General features: G+C 41.8%; 1 protein-coding gene across 3 annotated transcripts in view; it reads left to right on the top strand.

Annotated features, from left to right (window-relative positions):
* Positions 1 to 26,147, top strand: part of CAP2 (cyclase associated actin cytoskeleton regulatory protein 2) — a 92,549-nt gene extending 66,402 nt beyond the window's left edge. For 2 of the 3 annotated variants that reach the window (XM_026660263.2, XM_026660281.2), the window contains exons 8-13: positions 17,630 to 17,819; positions 18,783 to 18,958; positions 20,351 to 20,474; positions 20,681 to 20,763; positions 23,448 to 23,588; positions 25,347 to 26,147. In XM_026660263.2, the coding sequence (XP_026516048.1) occupies positions 17,630 to 17,819; positions 18,783 to 18,958; positions 20,351 to 20,474; positions 20,681 to 20,763; positions 23,448 to 23,588; positions 25,347 to 25,430 (798 nt within the window). In that variant the 3' untranslated portion in view covers positions 25,431 to 26,147. The remainder of the gene's footprint in view (positions 1 to 17,629; positions 17,820 to 18,782; positions 18,959 to 20,350; positions 20,475 to 20,680; positions 20,764 to 23,447; positions 23,589 to 25,346) is intronic. The other variant, XM_026660272.2, reaches the window with a different exon arrangement.
* The last annotated feature ends 680 nt before the right edge of the window (positions 26,148 to 26,827 follow it).

Raw genomic sequence — 26,827 nt, 5'->3', positions numbered from 1 at the left:
TGCGCGTTTCCCAGGGTCACTACCTTTGGGAGCAGTACCTTCACGATTGCCTTGGCTACTTGCATGACAACAACCCCCACGGTAGATTTGCCCACACCAAAGTGGTTCGCGACTGACCGGTAGCTGTCCGGCGTTGCAAGCTTCCAGAGGGCTATGGCCACTCGCTTCTGGACAGTGAGGGCTGCTCGCATGCGGGTGTCCTTGCGCTTCAGGGCAGGGGACAGCAACTCACAAAGTTCGAGGAAAGTCCCCTTCCGCATGCGAAAGTTTCGCAGCCACTGGGATTCATCCCAGACCTGAAGCACTATACGGTCCCACCAGTCCGTGCTTGTTTCCCGGGCCCAGAATCGCCGTTCAACAAAATCCACATGCCCCATTGCCACCGTGATGTCCTGGGCGCTGGGGCTCGTGGTTTCTGACAGCTCTGTGCCACTCTCCGACTTCAGGCTCTCACGGCGGTGCCGTAGCCTCCTCGCCCGATTTCTCTGCATCTGCCTCAGGGAAAGGTGTATGATAAGCTGCGAGGTGTTGAGAACGGCCACAAGTGCAGCGATGGTCGCAGCGTGATCCATGATCGCAGTGCTGTGGCGTCCGCGCTGTCACTGACCAGAAAAGTGCGCGAACTGATTTCCCGCCGGCGCTTTCATGGAGGGAGGGAGGGCGTTAGTGACAGACGGATGACGACAAATTTTTTTTACCCAGAAGGCATTGGCGGCTCGACCCAGAATTCCGATGGGCAGCGGGGACTGCGGGAACTGTGGGATAGCTGCCCACAGTGCACCGCTTCCAATATCGACGCTCGCCCCGTTAGTGTGGACTCACAAAGTCGAATTACTGTCCTTAGTGTGTCCTTAGTGTGGACACACACGTTCGACTTTGCAATATCGATTCCACATATTCGATTTAAGTAAAATCGAATTACCCTCGTAGTGTAGACATACCCTTAGTCTCCTAGTATGAAAGATCTAAAGTGGGTTGGGTGCATTGATAAAATAAAATGGAGACCTGAGCGGGCGGAGGTGGACATCGTAATCAAATAGTCATCAGACATGAACAAACTAGGCTCAATGCACGCTGGCTGCAGGACTTTTCTTTCTTTAAATCTGCATTTGTGGGTAGTGCCATCTCTACCCTCATCTTTCCTTTCACTTTGCCAAAGCATCACGACCGATGGACCCCAGGGAAGTGAAGCCTCCCCAGAAATTTTATATCTTACAGAAATCAGAGACAAAATAGTGCTGGCTGTATTGCTGCACAACTGTGCTTCTCCAGGGCAGAGCAGGCAACAGTCACAGCTCACTGTTCTTAGCCAGTAGCAGAAGTGACATTCTTTTTGCTCTCTGCTGAGAACAGCTGAAACATGTGCGAAAGATGGATGGAACGATGCTTCAGGACAATTGTGGCCTAGACATTTGGGGAGGGGGAGAAATTCTTTGGGGAGGGGGAGAAATTCTTTGGGTTCCTAGTTCTCAGCAGCAATGAGGGAGGAGTAGGAAAATTAGATTCTCCAGGTCCAGTGCGCCATTGCTGGGGGGGATAGAGAGCAGAAGAAAGATTAAGAAGGGGATAAAAATTAAGGAGAGAGAGTGAAAGGTGGAAGAATGGGAGGGAAAGACAGAGAAGAGGGCGGTTTAATAATGAGAAAAAGAAATACAAGGGACACGTACCACGTTATTATAGTATAGATAATTTTATTTTACTACGTTATACGAATATAAATAATTATTGAGCTCCATGCTGTGTGTATATATATTGTGTGTACATATATACAATATAAGTACATTTTCATTGTGTTACAGCTATGATGTGTAACCGCATGAGAGGATCATCTGGCAATCTGTTGTCTATTCTTCTCTTAAATAGGGTTAAACTTTAAGAATAAAGAATTTGCTGTGTTTGACACACATGCAAGGATTTTGATCCCCTGTCAATATAAAAATGTAAGAGTCTAAGATTCTTCTTGGGAGTCTAAAGAATGTACTCACATACTTATTATCTAGTTAGAGGAATTCTTGATGTGAGTCAAAATGTCTTAGGCCCTGAAATGTCATTAACAGTTTTTTGGTTTTGGAGTGTCCTATTTTTTTTTTTTTTAAAGCACACACATACAATACTGTTCATAGTTTCTTTTGTGTACGCATATAAAGAGACAATTTTAAAATTTGTAATTAAGTGGGATGGGACAAGTCACCAGAATGTCACTATTTCAGGCCAAAACAGTTTTCCAATCCAAAGACAGAGGAGCTAAAATAATGTTTTATAATGGAGGCTAGCTTTCTCTTCAACTATGAAGAGGATACCTCTCTCCCCCACCCCCAGTATATATGACACATATGTAGAGGTGAGATCCATGTGATAAGCTGCATCTATTTCTAACCTTTGATGCCTGCGTCCTAACCACTAAGCCACCTCTTCTGAGACTTATTCTAATATTACAAACCCCTGGTTGCCAAATCACTACAGCCTAATAGTAGGAGTCAGGATAAAGGCCCTGATGCAACTTTTATTGTAGTCAATGGGAGTCTTTCCACTGACTTTAATAGGAGTTATGTTGGCCCAGAGAAAGAAACACGTATTAGGATGCCAAGGATCACACTTGACATGTCTCTTTAGACACATACATTCACTGCACATGCTTTGCACTCAAGGGGTTTGAAACTTACTTCTGTTCAGGGAAAACAGCTGTGCTTAGTACATCATGTTACTTGTGCCTAGGGATAGCCTTTGCTCAGATTTGTACTGGACTACAACTTTGCACTCTTTCCTGAGCACCATGCAAGACCTTGCAGCATAGCAAGTGCAAGTTCAAGTTCAAACAAAGAAAAAACTAGCATTTGCTGAAATGTGTGTACTTTTTGGTCTGAACCAAAGTAAAATATTAAACTTTTTTGAGGTGTCTGAGAAATTAGCTGCTTTTTTGTGGGGTTCTTTATTTAGCAAAGGTTTAAAATATTAAACTTCACTTTCTTTCTCAGTGTTTGGTATAAAATTACACCCTTGCTGCATCCTATTCTATTTTAATCCAGTCAGTGGGTGTGAGAAGAATTATCCATTTTGAAATGATTATAAGACAGGGCTAAGGAACTCTATTACCCTGTTAGCAGAATGAGCATTAGAATAAGGGCCAATTTTATATCTGCTAATATATAAAAGAAATAATTTTAATTTTACATAATGGAATTTTACAGGTATGGAACTAATATTATAAGACAAAGCTATCTCATTTGCATTTTGTCAAATAGGAGTCATTTTTAGCTTTGTGGGCACCTGCAAGCTTTCCCAGAATAGTAGCTATTGCAGGATACATTTGACTGGTTGTAAGACAGCATCTCAACCTCCCACCCAGGGTCTCTGTTTCCTTTGGTTTAAATTGTCAATCAGAGTGCTGTATGCAAACAGACCGAGACCCACTATTTGTACATATCAAATATAACTTCTCCACAGACAGTACTCAATCCATCACAGTTGGTTAAAGACGATTTACTTCATCCATAGTATTATTTGTTTCACTCACTTGAAGTATGTCCTCATATCTGAAGTGGGTTATCCTGAAAGTATGGTTCCGTTAAATCTCAGGTGACCTGGGACTCAAATGTCAAATTCTAAACATATTTTCTTATTGATGTGATATGTAATTCTTTTGACATACTAACAAGTGAACCTTACAAAGTCAGAAGTTTAATAAATTAGCAGTATCTTCTCTGTTTAGATATTTTCTACCAGACACCTGTAACAAATCCATGAGTTATTAAAATGGTAATATGATTTTTCTTTTACTTTTTAAAGTCAGAATTAAACAGTCACATATCAATGTTTTTGGATAGTTTTCAGTGAATCCCTGAGTATATACTCAGGCTTTCAAAAGTGATACACCTAAGAGTGTCGGCCAGGCATAAAGTGACTGTATCATAAAGATACTGCATTTAAAAAGGGAACTTTTGACCAATTTAGCACAGGTTTAAATCCCAGTGAAATCAGTGGAACTATTCACAAGGCCTGATCCTTCACTATTGAAGTCAATGGGATCTTTGCCATTGACTTCAACAGGTCAGGACCAGTCCCACAGTGCATAAAGTTGGGCACATGCCCAGGTGTTTGCAGGATCAGGGTCTTAGATAGGTATTGTGGGACTATTACAAACAAAATTCTTAATCCTTGCAAGGAATAGGATCCACTTATGTGCATAAAAGGAAAAACTGGTAAGTTGGCTAGGCATTGAGAAAGAGGAATGTTTATGGAAAGAAAATGGTGGTACAGAATTGCTATTGTGTATAGAAAAAACTTTTGAACAACTTGAATGCATATTTATAAGTACTATGTCATACAAATAATTTGCCTTTGGTATTTATAAAACTGGACAAGGAATGCTAGAAATCACACATACACACAAATAAAATAAATCAATCAGTGTGTTTGGGGTTTTTAAAGAGAGAAAAAGTGTCTTGGAAAATGATTAGCAAATTACTACTTTTTCCCCAAGCAGTTTGCAAATATCTTGGGAAAATGTACAAAAATCAAGAAGATAGGAGTTACCAAATTAGATCAGACCATTAGGGCATCTAGAACTGTATCTCTGTCTCTGGCACTGGCCAGTTCTGGATGCTTTAAGAGGAAGGGTCCAGATAGGTCTTAATGGAGTACAGTAGAGAGGCACTAGTACAGGGCACATAAGGGTGAAACCACACACAAGCAATCAGCCCTCATAATATAATCACAGGAACTCTAACAACTTTTATTATTGTGCTTACACTGATAAATATAGATCTGTACAGACTAAAAGATTTTGATAATGTGCCCTGTTCTGTCACCCCTATTCACTTTGGTCTTGATTCTGCAACCCTGTTGAGTAATACCTTATTCCTCAAGCAGTCCCACTGAAATGTGTGTAATTATTTGAAGACAGGGATTGTTGGAAATTCCAGGGGTTCCTGAACCAAGGCAGGCTGCTCTTCCTGCTGTGCCCCCAATGTACCCCACAGACCAGACAAAGGTGGAGCTAATAGTCAGCCTGATTGCCTTTGAAGCATTCGATTGGGCTTCCCTCCTGTTGGAGCAGAGCAGACCTGTGGTCTCTGACTGTGACTCCTTCTTGCAAGCCTTCTCAACCATCTTTGATGACACACATTGTGGCTGCTCTGCAGAGGCTGCCCTCTGGAAGCTTCACCAGGAGCAAGGGCCAGCCACTTATGTTGGCATTTCCAACAGTGTACAGCAGACGTCCAGTGAATGATGCTGCCCAACTACATCAATTCCGGTGGCGCTCAGCGAGTATGTAAAAGATGAGTGACCCTGCCCCACCTGCCTACAGGCCTCTACTGAACTCACATCAACTCTCAGCTGTGTGAGTAGCAGGAGGAAATGAGGGGTGGCTGGATGCCCCCATGTCCACCCTCTACACCAAAGCCTGTAGGACCCAGTCCTGAATCCATATAGGTCAACGAGGGTCACCAACACCTGACCTCAGGAGAAAACAGACAGCAGTGAAGCTCTGTTTTTACTGTGTGGTGCCAGAACACACCCTTGCCTCCTCTCCAGCTCAGAAGAGCTCATGAAATGAACCAGACCAGGCCCAGTAGGGGGGTACAGCCTGGGCACCACCACACCTCATGCTCTGGAACCACCCCCAACCCCCAAGTAGAACCCAACCCAGAACTGGTGGGTGGGGACTAGAACCTGGACCATGAGAATTCTGGGCTGCTAACAATTCAACATCGTCATCGGGAGCTTAAGCTAGGTTTTCACTGGAGTGCCCTGTGAAGCTAGGCACTGCAGGAAACACTGCCCAACAGGGTCTGAGTGGCAGCCCCTCGCAGCCCACTGATTGTCTCATGCTGGTATATAAACCAGGAAGCCATCATGGGGAATTGTCTGAAAATGACAGACTGCCTGCTTGCTTCTTCTCCAGACCTTGCCTTGCTGTGGAACCTAGACTCTGGCTTCTGACCATGGTTTGTCCCAGACTCTGCTCTTTGCCTGCTGTCTGTAACTTGGTGCCTGACCCCGACTCCCTAGTGTCCTTACCCAGTTTGACCCCGACTCATCTCCTGACTGCAACTTGGTAATTGACCAGTGCATACAGGCCGCCCACTGCTCAGCCCCGCTGACACCCATGGAATAAAATATAGAATTATCTTTTCATCATGATATGCAAGCATAACTTCAATGAATGTTAACTCAAAGAGGCTGTTCTTGCCAGTATGATCCAAAATAATTCAAAGTAAGGTTTTTGGGAGTCATTGAATTGATTGGAATGTGTGAAGTTTCAGAAATCACGTGAAAGGGTGGGAGTCATGATACCTGGTTTTACTACACATTTCCTATGTGACCTTAGGTAAGTCACTAAGTGTTCTGCCTCAATTTACCCATCTGTATAATGGGGATAATAATATTTACTTACCTAATAGAGCTCTGTAAAATTTAATTAATGAATGTTTGGACATTTTCAGATGTCAGAAGAGACTGTTGAAGTGCAAAGCCATTATTATAATGAACTGTTGAAAATGATCAGCATAGCATTTCCCCCACACAACAACTGCTCTGTTTTGTGACAGTTGCAACCATGTTTCCTTGTTACCACTTTTTGAACTCTAGACGAAATCTACAGCTGTAGTAATAAACTGTTCCTTCTTTCAGTTGTCACTGGTGAAATGCAAGAGACTACTGAACTACCTTTCTCTCCCTCCCCCCACCCCACTTTTCCCCCCCTCTTTTTTGAGAAAAGGACTGAACAGCTGTAGTATAAGCTATCAGGAATGTCTCATAAAAGTTTTAGTTTGCTGGAAGGGTTGAATGTGTTGGGAGGGACCAGGGAAACAATGCAGGTTTTACTTTATGACCTGAAAACAACTGGCAATAAGGAGAGTTTGCTGTAGCTAACTGTACCTCAAATCAGTGCTAACAAACAAATACTGCTTGAGGATTATTTTCCAAAACATTAATCTCAAGTTACTTGTGTAGAGCTGGGATAAAATTGTTTTTTGTAGACCATGGTCATTTGGGATAAAATTGGCCAGTTTTCGATTTGATGAAATAGTCTCAAAATAGTAGTGAATTTAGTGATAATGTTCTCTAACACAATCTCAAGGAAACACTAAACATTTTCCCCATTTATAAATCAAACACAGATACCTAGGAGAAAATCTTCAATTTACCAACAGTTTCAAAATTGAGATTTATTGACAGTGGCCCGATCCTACTCCCATTGAAGCCAACGAGAGTTTTATCTGTGTCTGCAAGTCTTACCTCCTAACACACATTTTTCTAAAATATTAATAATGGAATACATAATATTTTTAAATGTTCTTTAAAAAACTGAAATGTTGATTAAAACTTCCATAAGCATCTTCAGCGAGAACCAGAGATAGATCAAACAGTGGTAAGTACTGCAGCCCATAAATTAGCATGCCAGTCTGCCCGTATATTAGTCCCAATACAATCATTTGGCATTTCATTCCCAGCTACAGAAGCCTCCTCTAGACATTCTCTCATGGAATCTCCACCATTTCCTTTAACACCTCAACATTTTCCCATAAAACTTTGTCTCGTCCCTACCATCTGCATGCTCAGATGAGGAGGCTGCAAAGGCTGATTTTTGCAACCAGCAACCTCATGCTATCTTTATAGTATATCTGTCATGCTAGGTTTAGTTTGACCCATTTATCGAGAAGCCACATAGCCACGTCCAGGGGGAATTATAAGTCTTGCATTCTTATGTGGAGTACAGTTCATATTTCTTTTCTGACCACCCTCTCAAAAGAAGAGATGTTGGGAAGGTATAAACTCACGCCTGATACAATTCCATGTTTCCAACAAGAACTTCAGAAAATAAACGATGCACCCACCATTGCCAGCGACACTCATCTTTCATAAAACAAGGGGTTAACATGATCAGGCTAAATTCTACCCCGAGTTATAGCCGTGCAGCTCCACTCACCTCAGTGGGACTGCACAAATATAAGTAAGGGCAGAGTCTGGACATAGTGTTTTAATTCTCTAGGTCTTGGTAAGAGAACATGGCTTGCCCCCGCCCTTCCCCCCTGCAAAAAAAAAAAAAAAATCTTTTCTGGGACATCCTTCTGCCCCATGTTGTATTTCCCTCTCACTCATTTTTGCTGACCAGCTTGTATCACTTTAATGTTAGCCACTTCCATTTCACAGAACACCCTGTGCTCCGAGACTTGCTGGTGCAATGCCAAGCTGGAGATTGCCTGGCAGAGGTTCCTGAAGAAAGCTTCAGCCGTCACCTTTCCCTTGTAAGACAGAGTCTCACCACTGAGACACTAACATTATAGAAACTGCCATGCAGGACATTCAATGTAAACATGGCAGAACACCACCCAGTGCTGAAATCAGTTTCCCCACTGGTGTAGATAGGGTTGGTTATATCCAACACACTTACTAAGAAAGTGTCCTTGCTCAGTCTTTCTAGCAGGGGTTGGCAACACTGTATACTAATTTGACCCCATCTACACCAGTGGCTGAACATTATTCAGCCCCGGTTAAGGGGAAGCCTGGGGAGACATGTTTGACACCAGCCATCAAGTGCAGCTTGAGCTGTAGTATAAACACAGCCATAGTTTCCGGAAGCAGGGGGATGGAATGGGAGGACTGAACATACATAGAGGGAAAAGGAGAGAAAGATGTCTACTAATCAATGTAATAGGTTACAAAAAGTATTTCCACATTTTTTTACTTTTAAAAAAGAAGCAGCTTAAATAGGCCCATTAAATTACTTAATGATAGTACATCATCATTCAGCTCCAGGGTGATTTAGAGAACCCAGACTTTGTAAAGCATCTCTGATTGCATGATTGAATGGTACCATTGCTCCGTGGCGACATAGGCCCTATGTTAAATCCCGAACAGGTGATAAATGGCACAAATGCATAAAAGCGGTTTCAGAGCTGGAGAGCCAGACAGATAAATAATCCTGCCGAGCACCAGAAAAAGAGGATTTTTTTTTAATTCACAAAGACTGCAGCCCCTGCACATCAGCTGTTTCATCTTATAACTTCCATATCATTGGGCAGCATGAATGCTTGCAGACAGGTGGCCTAACATGTTGTAGTTAATAGGGCCATAACATTAAGCCACTTTTATGGAAGAAACACCTTAACAAAAGATCTGTGTCTCTGTGTCATAGTCCACCTGTTCTCAGAGGCGGTTACATGATATTTTGAGCTCTACGATCCTCATCTTTGTGCCTGCATGTGTATGAGGAGAACAACACAGAGCAGTAATCATTTCAGGCATGTAACTAGGATTATAAAAAGGGAGGTGGGGTATCCTTTTAAGAGGAGAAAGTGAACCTCCCCATTGGGAGTCCTATTCATCTGTTGCCTTGAAAAGGAAAGTGTTCAATGAATTTCAGGGTGTTATGCCCCCCAAAACCACTTGTCTCATCCTCAGTTAGATACCTGTATCATGGAATAGATATACAGGGATATAAGTTAGAAATAAAATGTGTCAGTTATATACAATATAATTGTATGTATTATTTAGAAATGTCTAATTATACCCAATGTCTTTCCTTACTAAAAGCAATCAATAGACTACAAAATGAGATATGTTCCCATTTAAATGTTCCGCAGCAATCTCACACGACTCTGGAACCCTCATCCTCCCATCTTCCTTGTTGTTACACATAAAACCCTGCAGTAGATAACTAAAAGCTTGAACAAAAAGAGAGGCGTGCCCATGTCTTTATGTGTGTTTGTACAGCACCTAGCACAATAAGGCCTCACTTCTCATTGTGGCATCTGGATGCTACCATAAGGACAGATACCTTTCTGTGGCTCACTCAATTAGGATCTCACTTCTGTCACTCATTGAGTTCATTCTGCTTCGAGCCCTACAGAAACTTCCTAGGAACTTAACCTTGGGAACTAGCAGCAAGAGTGACTGGGTAGGTTGTTGTAACGCCTGCGTTGGGACATAAAAATAAAAAATAAAAAAGATGAGACATGGTTTAGATCTAAAAAGGTCATAACCAACACCTGGAATTGCCTGTAGCAGCAAACAGGTAGTGCCAGGGCAGCATGTGGAGCACTGATGGTATGTGCATACAGCATTTAACGTGACTCAAGAGATGGGCTGTTGCTTTGTGTTCTAGATGAATCCATAGGTGCTTTCCCCCAAGTAGAGAAAGTTCTTGTAATCAAGACCCAGACTCCTACAGGCATTGGGCCAAATTCATCTCTCATGTCATTTCACTGAATCAAAGGAGTTGCCACAGGAATAAATTTGGCCCTCTGTGCCTGATGCCATTGTACTTGGAATGGCCAGGTTATCTCAGGCACATTACCTGGCTTAAATTACGCTCCAAGAGCTACCATATAGAAGCTACTCAGAATAAAGAGCTTTGGGTCCAAACATCCCTTCCCACTGATCTGCACATTTGATCTCACCCCTCCAGCATGGTGTGGGGGTATCAGCTTCTTCCATGCAACATTCTACTCCTTCTCCTTCCTGGCCCATCCAGTGGCGGAAAAGAGGTAGGTCAGGAGGAACATGTTGTAGCTCTGTGGAGCTAAGGGTGGAGAAATAATACAGCCACAGTCTCTATTACATTCCTGCACCCCTTCCACAGCAGCATCCCCCTTTTACAGAGACTCCTGGGGCATGCACAAGCTGCTGGAGCTTTATAAGCATGACTCCACTGGAACTGTGTCACTGAGGTACAGGGGGCTGCTGGGGAACCAGAGGCAGTATGGAGACAGGGCCTCTCTGCAGATGACTCTGACCTACACAGGGTCAAACCCTGACCCCAATGGAAGGCTGCAGAGGAAACACCATGAAGATAATCCCGTGGAGGTTACTGTCCCCTACATAGCTATTTCCACACAGAGCTAGGTTCTAGCCTTTCCAATGTTCATAGGATCTTACTCAGACAGCTACAAAGAATTCCTTGTCTAGTTATATAAATCTTCACTAAAGCAAGCTTTTAAACCACATTGAGATTGCTAGTACTGTATGATGAAACGTATATGGGTTTAAAGTTACGGATACATTCCCTTCTTCTCAGATGTCTTCCTGTATTTGTATAAAATTGTCATTTTAACTAGCTAGTGCTGAAATCAGTCATTTCCCTAATATTTCTTACAAGGGGCACATTTGCAAGTGATGACACCATTTCAACAAAAAGGTCTTAATTACAAATGGAAAATGACCACCCAAAGATGCAAGTGGGAACAAACATCCCGGAGCATAATTTGAGTGGATGTATGTAAACCAGGGCACTAAAGAGAGCAGCTGTTACCAAGGAGAACAGCTGAAATGAAAATAGAAGACAGGGGCTTGCAGATAACAGCCCTCGCTAGTCAAATGGCTCTTAAATACTCTTTGTGTAAAGATACATTGTTGTGGACATCTGCTCAAAGTTAATGTAAAGAGTTGTTTGCAAATAGCAAGCCTTTTAAGCACCTGCTGTATTAGAAAAGATGAACTTTTGTGAGCGTATAATGTGCTGTTTTTCCTATTCCCAGGGGCTCACACATACACACACCACGCAATACAAAGCACAAATAAATGGGCTTTGTGAAGGGAACTCAGTGGAAATTGGACAGGAATGGAATTCACCCCAATTCAGGGACAGGTCACCCAACCGTAAAATACCCCTTACATAGCTACTACTCCAGCTTGTATGGTGATTCCTGCCCCACTGTCATCCCTATGCAGCCATTCCTAGGTACTAGAGCAATTTATGGATCCATTGGACCCCCTAACCCAGCCCACTCTAAAACTGCCCTCCATATCAGCGTATTTGGAAGCAGCACAAAACCCATTGCCCTGGTAGGCTAGGGATGCAGAGACTTTCCTGCGCATCCAGTCTGCTTGCCTGCTCCTTGTCCCCTTGCCAAGAGGTATCTCAGGGATTCCACAGCATGAGGGCCTTTCATGGTGTGATGGTTCTTGGGGTACCCAGGACTGTGAGTCGTCTCTTACCCCTGCCTCCAGCAAGAAGGAGTTTTCCTTCTGGTAACTAGGCTGGTGGTGTCAGGGAGGTGACACCCGTCAGCCATTCAAGCACTCTCCTCTGGACTATGCCAGCCCTGTCTTCACCCTGCAGGGTAACAATAGGTGCACCCCAAGCCTTGAATCCCTTTGAATCATTCCCTTGTGACATCCAGCCCCAGACACTGGCTACTCACAGAAATTCCAGATTCTCGGCACCCAGAGGTGCAGTGTACCCCAGTTTAACCTTAAACCACCACTCCTGTAAACCACATAGCACTTGTGAACACTTACAATAAAACAAAAGTAGGTTTATTTAAGAAAGAATAAAGATTTAACTAGAAGTTAACTAGAGAGAGAGAAAGGGATGGAAACAACTGGTTACAAACAAAAAACAATCGTAAAACACAAACCTGGGTCTATGCTTACCAATAGTTACCTTTCCTATACAATAAAGTAGGCTTCCCCCCAAAGTTCAGCTTGTTGCAGAGCTGGCTGGTTTCCCAAGAACTGGGATCCAAACGTTCATGAAAGCCCCCTTATTAAAGGGTTTCCTCAGTGAATGGGTCCAGAGCGCCTTTCCCTACACTCTGTTATACTGAAACAGTGTTTTGTTTTTATTCATAGCCAGGGCAATCTCCTGCCTGCTAAAATGTTCTTTTCCACCTCCAAGTGGTTTTGATTGTTGGCATTTGTCTTTGATGGTTTTCCATTGACTGTTGTGCAATGTGGCAAGGGTAGGCAATAGAATCTTGCATTACCTCACCAGCTGACTAGGGAGGGGTGACAACTCCTGCTTGAATGTGTCATCACCAAGACTACCCTGGTGACTAATTTTTGCTCCAAGTTGATAAAGCCTAATTTCAATATAAATACATTATTCCTTAAATATTAGCCATATATATCTTGCAAAGATTAAGCACAGTTGCTAACTTTCATGTGGTAAATAAGCACCCTGACTTTCACAATAAGCCAAAGATCAAGCTAATCCCATTTCAAAACCAAGGCCAAAACAAGCCAATCCCTAAGAACCCCAACACTCTCTGTGACTAGATCCCCCCGGCGTGCAGTCTGGGACTGTGGTGGCCCTGCTGTGCACCCCTGACTCTCTTGCCCTAGCTTGCCGGGAGCCGATCAAAAAAAGAAGCAACAAGCTAAAAAACTAGCCAACAAGCAACTCAAGCCAATTAAGCCAAAAACAAGCCCAATTTTCGCGTTTTCCCCAGGGTTTGGCATGTCTGGTTATAAGCTTTCTGTAGATACCTTACATATGGCTCTTTATGGCTAAATATCCTGTAAGACATGTGCTTGGTGTAGTGAGATTGTCAGGTTTGAGGTGAGATTGGTTTTAAAAGAACAGGAGACTCTTGGCCGAGCAGCCTCTGTGCTACACATGGGTCCTCCTCCATGGAATGAACTTCATGCAGCATGAATATTTACTTGATCTCAATTGGTCAACTCAATATTGCACAGGTTAAAAGAGAGACAGACACACACAGTACACACAGAGACAGACAGTTGACAGCAGCACCAGTGTTTGCAGTATGTTTCTGTATTCCTCCTAATTATTTAAAATTTGTCTGTCTTTTTTCTTGTCATTCTATCCCAGGTGTTCACTGGGTGTGTTTGGGAACCTCGGCTGAGTCCCTCATGCCTTGAGATGTGTACGTACACTGGAGCAAACTCAGCCCTGAGTTATACCCCAGCAATCTCATTACTTTAGCTTTGTTTTTAGAGGTCTCAATGGCCTAAATTATGACTGAAACTCACGACAGGTTAAAAAGTGGGACTAATTTTTGAGACTCTCTTCCTATGCATAAATACGGGGACAAATTCGGCTCTCACATACAAAAATCAACAGAATAACATGGGTGTAAGATTACTTGGCTGTAACGCTTCTTCTTTCTAGACCAGTGGTTTTCACCTGGGGTCCACAGCCTGGCTAAGATTTCCAAAAGGATCTGCACCTCCATTCTAAATTTTTTAGGGGTCCACAAATGAGAAAAGGTTGAAAGCCGCTGTTCTCGACACTTCCCTATTCGGTGTCAGCAACTTTTATAGCCTTCTTCCAAAACCCAAGATTGTACTCCAGGCTGCTGTGCCGATTGATTTCTCTGCGGCCTGCTGATATTCTGTCTATGTTGCTTGGCTGTAACTGAGAAGAGAATTTGGCACACAGGAAAAAAGTTTGCAACAGAAGTTCAACTGAACTCTTGAACTTCCTTGATTTCTGTTACAAAGTTGATTGTGATTTTCTGTTCTCCCCTTCCCAAGCCACCTAAATGTGCATAAAAGTCAGAAACAAGAGAAAAATGCAGCTTATTTACCATTCAATCTTTGAGGGCTCAGTGAGAGCTGCTATGAATTCTAGGAGAATAGTGGAAGTAGAATGATTTTTGTAACCTCTGTTGTTTACTTAGCCCACGGAGCAGGAGGAATACAAAACACTGGTGGTTTTACAGTGTTTAGAGTTCTGATCTTTTACTCACTACATGAGTCATAACTTGTATGCAACGATCTTACTCCAGACTGAAACGGTGGGAAAGTACATTACAGAGGTAATGTTGCTTGAATATATTATTAGGGTTAGGTTAGGGTTAGGGTTTTTACTTCCGACACAATTGCCAGAATGCTTCCTTATTGTTATAGGGCCTGATCCAAGGCCTGCTGAACTCAAACGAAAGACTCCCATTGACTGCAATGGGCTTTAGACCAGGCCCATAATAGGATGTGAGGCTGTTGCGCAGCATGGGGGGGCGGGGGGGAAATGATCCCAAAACCACACAACAAAGTTATCTTTTCTCTAATGGAGAAATTTACCCATCCCACATAAGGCTCAAGTATCTGTGCTCTATGGGAGTGGAGTGGCTGTGGAGGTAAAACCCACCTTCCCAGCTCAGGTTTTGTGCAGCCCAGCCTAGCCTTCACCCTCTTGACTGCTATTCTAGTCTATGGGCTGGAATAATTCAGGGACTCTGCTCACATGTGAACCTATGGCCTTTCCAGCAGCCTCATCCCATTGTAGCCTTCCCCATTGGATTGTGCTGGACCCACACAGATGCAAGGTACTCTTATGAATCCATTCTCCTAGCAACCCGCCTGTGCAGCCTCCATGCAGGATATAATTGGTACAGAGGGCCTCATGCTACTTCCATATAACCAGCCTGGGCTGCTGCTTCTAGGTGGTAGTTATGCCTGAAACAATGAGGTTTTCAGGTATAGATTCCAAACGTCTGATCTTCCATAATGGATCCTATAAAATATAGTCTTTGTCCTCCTCCGCAGAGGTGCTGTCCAGATGAGGGATTCTTGGAATCAGAGTGACACTCAGTGAGTGGTCAGACAGAAAAAAGGAATCCCAGTTCCTTTGATCCTTCCTGACTTTCCTGTGAGTCAGGCAAATTAGAAATCTAAGATCTGAATCTGATTTTTTTACTAATAAAGCCGTTCTGTTTCTTTTCATAGTGCACTGGCATAGACATATAATTCAGACAGACCAATACCGTGTACTGCTGATTATACAAACCAATTGCTAGAAAGAGTAGTTTATTCAAACTACTCATTACATGAGTAGTCCCTCATTACAGTATGTGTCTATAACTTACATAAGAACGGCCGTACTGGGTCAGACCAAAGGTCCATCTAGCCCAGTATCCTGTCTACCGACAGTGGCCAATGCCAGGTGCCCCAGAGGGAGTGAACCTAACAGGTAATGATCAAGTGATCTCTCTCCTGCCATCCATCTCCACCCTCTGACAAACAGAGTCTAGGGACACCATTCCTGACCCATCGTGGCTAATAGCCAATGGACTTAACCTCCATGAATTTATTCAGTTCTCTTTTAAACGCTGTTATAGTCCTAGCCTTCACAACCTCCTCAGGTAAGAAGTTCCACAAGTTGACTGTGCGCTGTGTGAAGAAGAACTTCCTTTTATTTGTTTTAAACCTGCTGCCTATTAATTTCATTTGGTGACCCCTAGTTCTTGTATTATGGGAATAAGTAAATAACTTTTCCTTATCTACTTTCTCCACATCACTCAATTTTATATACCTCTATCATATCCCCCCTTAATCTCCTCTTTTCCAAGCTGAAAAGTCCAAGCCTCTTTAATCTCTCCTCATATGGGACCCTCTCCAAACCCCTAATCATTTTAGTTGCCCTTCTCTGAACCTTTTCTAGTGCCAGTATATCTTTTTTGAGATGAGGAGACCACATCTGTACGCAGTATTCAAGATGTGGGTGTACCATGGATTTATATAAGGGTAATAATATATTCTCCGTCTTATTCTCTAGCCCCTTTTTAATGATTCCTAACATCCTGTTTGCTTTTTTGACTGCCTCTTCACACTGCGTGGACATCTTCAGAGAACTATCCACACTGACTCCCAAGATCTTTTTCCTGATTTGTTATAGCTAAATTAGCCCCCCCATCATATTGTATGTATAGTTGGTGTTATTTTTTCCAATGTGCATTACTTTACAATTATCCACATGAAATTTCATTTGCCATTTTGTTGCCCAATCACTTAGTTTTGTGAAATCTTTTTGAAGTTCTTCACAGTCTGCTTTGGTCTTAACTATCTTGAGCAGTTTAGTATCATCTGCAAACTTTGCCACCTCACTTTTTACCCCTTTCTCCAGATCATTTATGAATAAGTTGAATTGGATTGGTCCTAGGACTGACTCTTGGGGAACACCACTAGTTACCCCTCTCCATTCTGAGAATTTACCATTAATTCCTACCCTTTGTTCCCGGTCTTTTAACCGGTTCTCAATCATGAAAGGACCTTCCTTTTTATCCCATGCCAACTTAATTTACATAAGAGCTTTTGGTGAGGGACCTTGTCAAAGGCTTTCTGGAAATCTAAGTACACTATATCCACAGGATCCCCCTCGTTCACGTGTTTGTTGACCCCTTCAAAGAACTCTAATAGATTAGTAAGACACGATTTCCCTTTAGAGAAACCATGTTGACTTTTGCCCAACCATTTATGTTCTTCTATGTGTCTGGCAATTTTATTCTTTACTATTGTTTCGACTAATTTGCCCGGTACCGACGTTAGACTTACCGGTCTGTAAGTGCCAGGATCACCTCTAGAGCCCTTTTTAAATATTGGCATTACATTAGCTATCTTCCAGTCGTTATGTATTATGAATGCACCTGGAGCTATTGTGTTAGAAACATATAGAAATTTAAAAAAAATAAAAAGCAGTCAAATCAGAATTCTGAAATATAGTGTTGAATTTAACAGCCTGAGTCACCACAGCCTTACACCATGTTGCAAAGTATATGCAAAATCCGAATGGCAGCATTTTATACCCACTTTGCATACGTATAACTGGCTGGCCAAGTTCCACCCTATTATTCATTGTGTTATCATCACTGGAAATTAAAGTGAAATGCTTTTTTATTTGTCTGGCCTATATTGAATGTGCATCATTCTGGGTTTTATTTTATCTGGGTATTTGGGGAAAGAAGAAACCTTCTTCCTTACACTATGAATCTCTCTTAATATGCAAGTTCATTCATTGGTGCCCTCAATTTTTCCCAAGTCCACTGGTGGCTGAAGTCCAACTCCCAGCGGCATTCAAGGATGAAAAGTAGTAAGAGATTCCATAATAGAGGGTTTTCTGAAAAACTGTATTAAATATATTTTCCATCTCTCTCACACATAGGGTCCAACTGCATCAACAGGATCTGTGTTGTCCACTCTAACAAGTGGGCAGTGCCTCCCACCACCCCCACCTCCACCGCTGCCCCCAGGACCTCCTCCTGTCTTCGATACAGACAGTGGAAAGGATGAAGCAACCACGTCTCGCTCAGCCTTGTTTGCCCAGCTTAACCAGGGAGAGGCAATTACCAAAGGTTAGAGGGAAATAGTTCAACTTGTCACTCTTCAGCCAACGGATACTAGCTACTGCTAAACGTACTTAGCCAAATTCTCCCTTCAGTCACATCCGTACAGCCTAGGCATCTAAATTCATACTGAGGCACCCAAATAAATAGCCGGATTTTCAGAGATATTGAGCACTGGCAACTCCCATTGAATAATTAGGATCTCATAGGTGCACCTTTGAAATTCAGGCCACTTATTTAGATCCCTCAGTGTGAATTTGGGCACCTTATTATAGGCACCCAAGTTTGACACTTTGGGTCCTGGTGACTTCAGTGGCAGTGCCCAGATGTCACTCAGACCAGAATTTGTCCACTCTGCATTTTTACACCCAGTACACTGATTTGTACGGAGACATTGGTTTAGATAAGCAGGTACCGATTGCTATACTGCTGTATAATGTTGTTGTAAGAACACCTAGATAAAGCTATTCTCAAGAAGACTGGACAGTCTTCATTAGTGTACACAGCTTTGAGTTGAAATATACGCAGTACAGTAAAGTTCAGTCTTTGGCCCTAGGTATTCTGAGGATGGGTGCATTACAATCAGATTAGATAGAGAATCTAATTTTCACAGAGAACCTATAAAATGAATGGAGTGGTAGCATGCACAGATCACTACAGATATAGTGAACCTTTAGATCTATGTACAGAGAGATGCCAATAGACATTGCTAAGCTTATCTGTGAAGACATAACACCAGCCCATTCACAGTAAAAGAACTTTTATTTAAAAGTATGAGGCCAGACAGTTCCTTTTTGGCTAAATACCTAAAGCAGCATAAAAGCGTGTTGGACATTTTAATACATTTGTAATCAAACTAGCTATGGTATTCTCTTCCCTGTTTTAATATTAACCTCCCTAGGGGCCTAATGCTGTGAGAGAGACTCTTAGGCATATTAGCACCTCTTTGTTTATTTTTGTTTGTTTTTTTAGGGCTACGACATGTCTCAGATGACCTGAAGACCCATAAGAATCCCAATCTACGTGCTCAGGGTCCGCCAGTTCGTTCTCCTACAAAAAGCCATACTCCAAGCCCCACTTCTCCCAAAAATTCTCCTCAGCAGATCCATTCTCCTTTGTTAGAACTAGAGGGAAAGAAATGGAGAGTGGTAAGTTCAGCTCACATCTCATATACACGTGTACTTGTGCCTGGAATATCCCTAGATGGATTGTACCTGCCTGAGGCACACTCTCTCCAGTGCTCCTCCGGGGGCACAACGGCTCTGCACTTAGCCACAGCTTATTCCTTAATATTCTTGTGGGATTTATAGCTTGTTCATTTGTTGGTGAGAATAGTATAATAATTTACCTGAACTGGAAAATACTGTTATAAGGTTCAGAACCAATACTTTAGTTCTTAACTCAGTCAAAAAGTCCCTCAGCAGGAAACCCAGAGGGAGCTCCAATTGAGTAAGGTCCCATTGTGCAAGCCATTTTTACGTATGAGAGATATAGTTGTTGTGACACAATGGAAGTTCTCATTTATTAGCCAGTGGAAGCACCGCTGTCTAGGTACAGTACTCATATCATCACAATATCATAGTATTTACAAATAGAGAAAACGATTGTTCTCCATCTTCTTTCCCAGCCCATAGAAGAAATAGATTAAACTAATCAAAGGGGGTTTTTTTGGTGGGGGGGGGGAGGGGGGTTGCATGTGCATGCAAAGAACTTATTAAATGGAAAATTACATTGTTTATAAGAGGGGGGAAGACAAGACATGATTTAGTCAGTTGGTAGCTTACATAGGCCCTTGTTTGCATGGGTCACAGTGTGCATGAGGGACAGCCATTGTTTACATGGGTTGTGCTATGCTAGTGTTAGAATATTCCAGGTACTCTCACTGAGACAGGAAAGTGCAGTAAAGGCAAAACATGGGCGAGCCCCTGTGTACATGCTAAGTAGACCAGCATTTTGCTATGAATTCTGTTTTACCATGCTGGGACAGGCAGCGTATAGCTTACGTACCTCAAGTCTCCCATTGAAATCAATTAGAAGTCTTGAGCACAAAATGGGCCCTCAGTGTCTTACAAATAGAAGGGAAGGTCTTCATGCACTACTCCTTGTTGGATACTGCTTTGCTCACACCTAACCCTAATGAATTATATAACAGTATGGCACCAACAACTTGTTCTATTCCTGAAGGAGCCTACTTGTTCTAAAACTGGGTGGTAACCAAGCAACAACTTCACTGGAATAGTTTTAAATAGTTGAGTATATAAGAACCTAGTACCAAAATAAACATTTTTTTGTCTTGGTCAGTGTTAAGATCTTCACAACACAGACACTTCAGCTCTAAGTCATGCACACACAGCACTGAATATGTGCCCTCATAAACCCAATCAGTTAGACTCATCACAGGCGGAGATAAATGAGAATCTTTTTTTCCCCCTTCTCTTTCTATGTGAAGATGCAATGACTGGAATAAGTTGTGCTTAAAGTCTACCTTAGTGCTGCCTTATTAAAGATAGTGAAACCAGTATGTGCGTTTTTTAAAACAGGAATACCAAGAGGATAAGAACGACCTTGTTATTACTGATACTGAACTCAAACAAGTGGCTTACATTTTTAAATGCAACAAATCTACACTACAAATGAAAGGAAAAATAAATTCCATTACAATTGGTGAGTGAACAGTCTCACATATGAGCTTTGGGGCAGTAAGTCCTGGAAAGATTTGCACATGCAGTTAACTTTATGGACATGAATAGTCCTGTGTAAAGTTACTCACACGTGTAAGTCATTGCAGGGTGGAAGCATTTTAATTTTTTTTTTTTTTTAAGACATCTTTTTATTTTGCCTTCATTTGTTTGGGGTTTGTTTGTTTGTAGACAACTGCAGAAAGTTTGGCCTTGTGTTTGACAACGTCGTGGGTATCGTGGAAGTGATCAATTCCAGGGATATTCAGATTCAGGTAAACATCCAATTAGAAAAGAAGAAGAAAAGAACCAACAACTTCAAAGTGGTATTCGGCTACTCGAGATGATTTCAGCTTCCCTGGAGTATACAAAAAAATTCTATATTTCCAAAAGTTACCTTTTAGATGCACTAAATTCTTCTAACTTGTCTAGAAAAAGGTTGAGAGTTACTATTGTTTTTGCCTTTGAGTTTTCAAGTGCCACTGATCAAGGCTCCCTTTTGAGAACACCTTTCCTTAATGTTCTGGTGCCGTAGTTGAGATCAGCAGAGGTATTTTCTGATAGTCTGGGAACTGTTACTTCTGGAGAGTGGTGGTCAGGTTCTCTCAATGAACAGTCCCCAGCATCCTGGTCCATCAGTGCCAGAGTTTGGCAAAGCTTCATGGCATAGTGCCACTCATTTTTGCCTAATTGGTGCTAACATCAAGAAGGTGGTTGTGAGGCTCAGCTAATTTTCTCCATTTGCCCACTGAGGATGTTGGGGTAGATTTTCAAATGGCACCTAACTCTCAATTACTTTAATTGAGAGCTAGGTGCTGCGCCCTTGAAAGTCTACCCTGTTAGCAACAGAATGGAATTGAAATGGCTTCTCTGGCTTTGCTGGGAGAAGGGCAAACAATGGCTTTTCTTTAAAATATCAATAAAAAATAAAACCCTCGAAACATTCATCAGCTCATATCCTGCCATCAGTCTTGAGGCTCACATTCCTCACTGAAATCAGTGGGGTCTTCTACTTACATGTAGATGGGCTGATACAGCAGAGTGAGTGACATTAATAAAGAAGAATACTGTACCATGCTTCAGAAACGTGGCTCAAAGCCACCACAGGGAGAGGAACAGCAAGATATTTTGTATCTTTTAAATGTTAAACAAGTGGATGCCATTACTACTAGCTACGTGTCTACTTCTGAACATTAACCAATAATTTTATTGGTAATTACTACATTTCCTTTTGTGGGAAAGAGGCAGTTGGGAGAGAAAAAAAGGGCATGATTATTTAGGAAACAATGATCTTTTTTTCAATAAATAGAGGATTTTCATTGTTAGCACTAGAACTATTCACCAAAGCTGAAAAATCTATACATAATGAATAGGAATGCCACATCTTGTTAAAATTCAAATAAGGGGGAAATATATTTGCTAAAATCAAAATGCCTTTGATGATTCAGGCTTCATGAATGTTGCATAAGATTTCAGTGCCTTATAGCATGGCTGGTCTTGCACTTAAAGAAAAGTATGAGTCAGGCTGAATAACAGCTGCTTGAAGCAGGCTGCAGTCTTCTTTCTGAGGGTTTGATCCTGCAAGGTGCTGAGCACCTGAACTCGGTCAGCACTTCGCAGGTTTGGTCATATGAATGATATGTTCATGTAACAGATCACTGGAATTCACAAGCAGATCTTGCCATAAATAGCAATAATAGTGCAATGCTCTTGGCTCTTGACCCCCACCAGTATAACTATTTACTGATTTTTTTTTCCTGCTGGGTTAATATTTAATCAAATAAAATATCCCCAGTCATACATATGATCCATATAGGAGCATGCTTTCGCCTCAATGGAGCTCCATTAAAATCAATCTAGACAGTGCTCCACTTGCATAGACTAGCCATAGAATCAAGGCCACGGTCACTTAACACTCTGTGTTTATCAGCATGTTGTTCAGGAACTGAATCTGAAATGTATTAATGTGAATGATGTGAGCAAACACTCCTTTTTATTTACATGTGAATATATATCCCTTGCTGCTGCTGTCTTCTGACCCTAACTAACCTCTGTCCTTTTGATACCTTGGCGAGCATATACCATGGGGCTCTAGTTACTGCTTTTGGGGGGGGGGCAGGGCAGAGAAGGGGATTCTTACTGACAAACAGTGACTCAACCACTTTGTCCTCTGGAGTTGTTTACAACCCCACAGATGCAAAGAGGAGTTGGCTTGTTTCCTCTTCTCGCCTCAAGTAAATCTTGCACTTGCTTTCAAACTGACTTAAAGAAATGTCTGTTTCATTTAAATTGTAATCAATTTCAGTACACTTTTAGAGCTGTACCATAGCTGGCAGGGGAAGACAAAAAAAATCCTTTCTTACTATGTGCTGCAATACCTCAGAGACCCTTCAGGCTGCAGAATGTTTTATGCAGAAACTTATAGAGCATCTCTCTAGTGAAGGAGTATTTGCAGTCAGTCACTCTGTATGTGTGTGGGGGAAGGTGGGGGAACTGTTTCCCCATAAGTCCCACTGACGTACATGCAAGCTATGCACTAGTACTGGTGGGAGCGTGTGTGTGTGTGCGCGCGCGCCCCATGACCTTATCTCCTTTGGTAAAGAGTGCCAAGGGGTAGAGCGAGTGTGTGTGTGTGTGTGTGTGTGTGTGTGTGTGTGTGTGTGTGTGTGTGTGAGAGAGAGAGAGAGAGAGGAGTAGAGGCTTGTAGTTTAAAAGTTGATGTTTTAGAACTTCAGGACTAAAGAATAACATTTAATACAGTTAAACAGTAGCAGCCTTCCCACCATCTATTAATTGGTCAATGCCAGTCTGTTTAAATCCCCAAATGTAAATGCAGCTGCCATACATCAGAGGTTGGTGGCCAAAGCCAGGATCAGAAGGTGGATGGGGGTTTTGTTATCAACTGTTACTTTCACTGACACAGTGACATTTGGTATTAGAAGCATTTATTGTTCTTCAGGTAATGGGGAAAGTGCCAACCATTTCAATTAACAAGACAGAAGGCTGCCACATATACCTCAGTGAAGATTCATTAGACTGTGAGATTGTGAGTGCCAAGTCATCTGAAATGAACATTCTCATCCCCCTAAATGGAGATTATGTAAGTGGAATATTTTTAAAAGACTCAATTTTTCTCCCTCTTTTAATCTGTGTAGTGATTAGCCTTTCATATTACTAGGCAATTAGGAGTTATAAAGTGCCACAATTTTCCCCCCAGCAAGGTGTGATTCAAACCATAGAAATAAACCCTCTTTCATACACCAATAGTCTCAGCTACAATCCATCAAAGAACACCTTTTCCTGGGGTGCAAGGTAATTCTGTACATTAAAAGAGCCTTTATCTCCTTCCATTGTGATGGAAAATAATTCAATGTCTCCTATGTCAATTTAGTCTCTAGACTGTGTGAAACAGATTTCTAACTATAATTTCCTGCCACACATTATAAGAACATTAACTCAAAGGTCAGGAAATGCCAGTGTTAAGGTCAACATAATCCCATATTAATTCTCAAATAATACAATGTATTTTTAAATACTATACACTTACAAAAAGCTTGTATCTTGTAGTACTTTCTGCGCATGCCAGACAGAGTCCAGGAAAGCCATTCATACATAAGGTGCACATTACCTGAAGCAAGGGCTCTGACTCTTCTACGGAGGTTCTCATACTATACTTAGGACTGCAGTATCTCAGCACCTCCTGTGGAGCCGTGCCTCATTCACTGCAGGCAATACAGTAGCAGGTTATCCTATAGTTAGACTGTGTTGTAATACAGACACACAAAGGGGCAGGGTTAAAGTTGTGTATGCAACTTTATGGAGGGCTTAACCAGGCTACCTTAATGTTCTCTTAATATTTTTGTGCTCCAATTCCATTGGGGAGTTTTTTGTTAATTTAAAACAAAACAAACAAAAAGCTAGACACTATACCCTAAATGTTCAGCAGTGACTAGTGGTCCTGGGTACCCAACTTCAGACACCTTAAAAGGGCCTCATTTTCAGAGGATGGTTGCTAAGCACTTTCTGTAAATCAGGCCCCTTTAAACGTGTCTTGAGCTGGGTACCCAAAATCACTAGTCATTTAAGAAAATGTAAGTCTATTGAATACCCTTGCAGGGTCTGAAGAAAGGAGCCCTCTCTTCCACATCTTAGGAGTATCACACAATTTTTACCATACAGGGTGTGCATAACCTGAGGCCAGGGCTCCAACAGAGTCCCTGGCCATCTTCACAGGTGCCCACTGAATGAGCTAAGGACTCCCTTGAAGTCCTGCATCATTGACTGTACATATTGTGTCTTTTGGAATGCTTCACTGTTAAAGTGGTAATGTGACAGTGTTTTTGTTACATGCACCTTTGTTCATCCACCCAAGACTGGTGAACAATTATCTTGAGATCTGAGATTAAATCTGCCACCAAATTCTGGGGATTGACCATGGGTTTTGCTCTGTAGGACATCACTTTTCTCTTTAAAATTCCTGTTAGTCTTGTCATTACCTTACCAGGTTTAAGTCCTTCTTTTCTACATTCCCATCCAGTTAGCTTGGCTGCCTGCTAATGGAGTCCATAGTCTTTTTTGAAACAAGGTATATTGACGTAGTTTGCCCAAATAATGAGGACAGGGGACTGTTACAAACTAGCACATGAACAAAGCTATATGAATTATGGTAGTACTGAGCTTATTTTCTGTGTGGCATTGAAACAGTTTCCTGCACGCAATGAAGAAGGCCTCTTTGTAATCCAGGCATGTCTGAGTTATAAATGCCTTGTCAATCATGCAGCACTAATAGTACTCCGTCAGTTTTTATAAGATATCCACTGTTTATCTAACAATTGTTGTTGCTCTTTCCATTTACCAGAAAGAATTTCCTGTTCCTGAACAGTTCAAGACAGCATGGGATGGATCTAAGTTGGTCACTGAACCTGCAGAGATTGTAGGTTAACTTCCTAATGCCATACAGCACCTGCTGACCACGATCTCAGACCAAGGTCAGCCTAAATAAAACAGCAACATAGAGAACTAGAAGTAACAGTAGCTCATACTGCTGCAGTAGGTCTTCAAACAGCAGCTCTGTACATTAGAAACAATGACATGTCTGGCACGCTTTTATTAGGCATTCTGTTATTTTTAAAGTTTCCACACAGTTTGCCTTCATTTACGGTTTTAATTCTACATGATGTCATGTGAACGTAAGGGATTTAAAAAAAAAATACTCCATTTGCGTTATTGGCTATTACACTGCACACAACAAGCCAAAAATATTGCATGATATACTTTGTTACAATCATGTTTCAGTGCATTCCTTTTTACGTTTCTGCTAATCAAAAATAATCTTAAAACCGTTAAGATGTTTATTTTACCTTTTAGACAATTCATGTATGATGTGGTGAACATGTACCCCTAGGAAGTGTGTGGTTCTTGTAGATCTGTTCTAATCATCATGAGGGGTTTTAAGATGCAAAAGTACAATTTTTCAGCAATACATTTTGCCAGTGGACTATAAAAACAGGATATTTTAATCAAACATTTTTCTAATATGTATATGTAGAGTATCCCTCAGCTTTCAGTTTACACAGACATGTTGTATCCCTTTTGGTTGTAAATTATTAATCCTAATATCTTCTAGAAAACATTACTTAATGTTCAGCATATCATCTGAACATTTCTCTGATTTCTCTTGTGTTCCTTTATTTGGGGCTGGGGCAGGGCGGGAATTGGGTTTTTTTGTTTTTCTTCACACAGTACCTCATAGCCTGCTCTGAAAACTGAGGGCAGGTCTACACTACAGCCAGGATCAATGCTCTGAGATCAATCCACTGGTGGTTGATTTAGGTGGGTCTAATGAAGACCCACCAAAATCAACAGCAGATCACTCTCCAGTCGATCCCTGTACTCTACCCCCAACAAGAAGAGTAAGGTAAGTCAACGGGAGAGTTTCTTCCATTGACACCCCGCGGTGTAGACCCCACGGTAACTCGACCTAAGGTACATCGACTCCAACTACATGTAGCTGGAGTTGCGTAATGTAGGTCGACTTTCCATGGTAGTGTAGACATAGCTTGAGATAGGGTTGTTTTATGATTTGGGGCACATGCTAAGTGTCAGATGCCCTATACCTGGTTTCCTTGCTGATTTTGTTTCTCTAAAGTATTCTAGTGTATAAGCCGTCTGTTGGGGATGTAGTCCCAGGGTTTGTTTTTTTGGTTTTTAGCCACTTGCAAGATTTGCATACTAATCTTCAAATATGTCCATAAATAAAAGCCATAGATGTATTCCATCTGAATTCTGAACCCAAATTAAAGGGACTATTTCTTGTTTAAGACCCTTGATTCTACGTTA

Source organism: Terrapene carolina, unplaced genomic scaffold (genome assembly GCF_002925995.2).
Source record: "Terrapene carolina triunguis isolate 2854851 unplaced genomic scaffold, T_m_triunguis-2.0 Scaffold58, whole genome shotgun sequence".
NCBI lineage: Eukaryota > Metazoa > Chordata > Testudines > Emydidae > Terrapene > Terrapene triunguis.
Note: the sequence above shows the minus strand (reverse complement) of the source record. Positions and strands in the feature narration are given on the sequence as shown.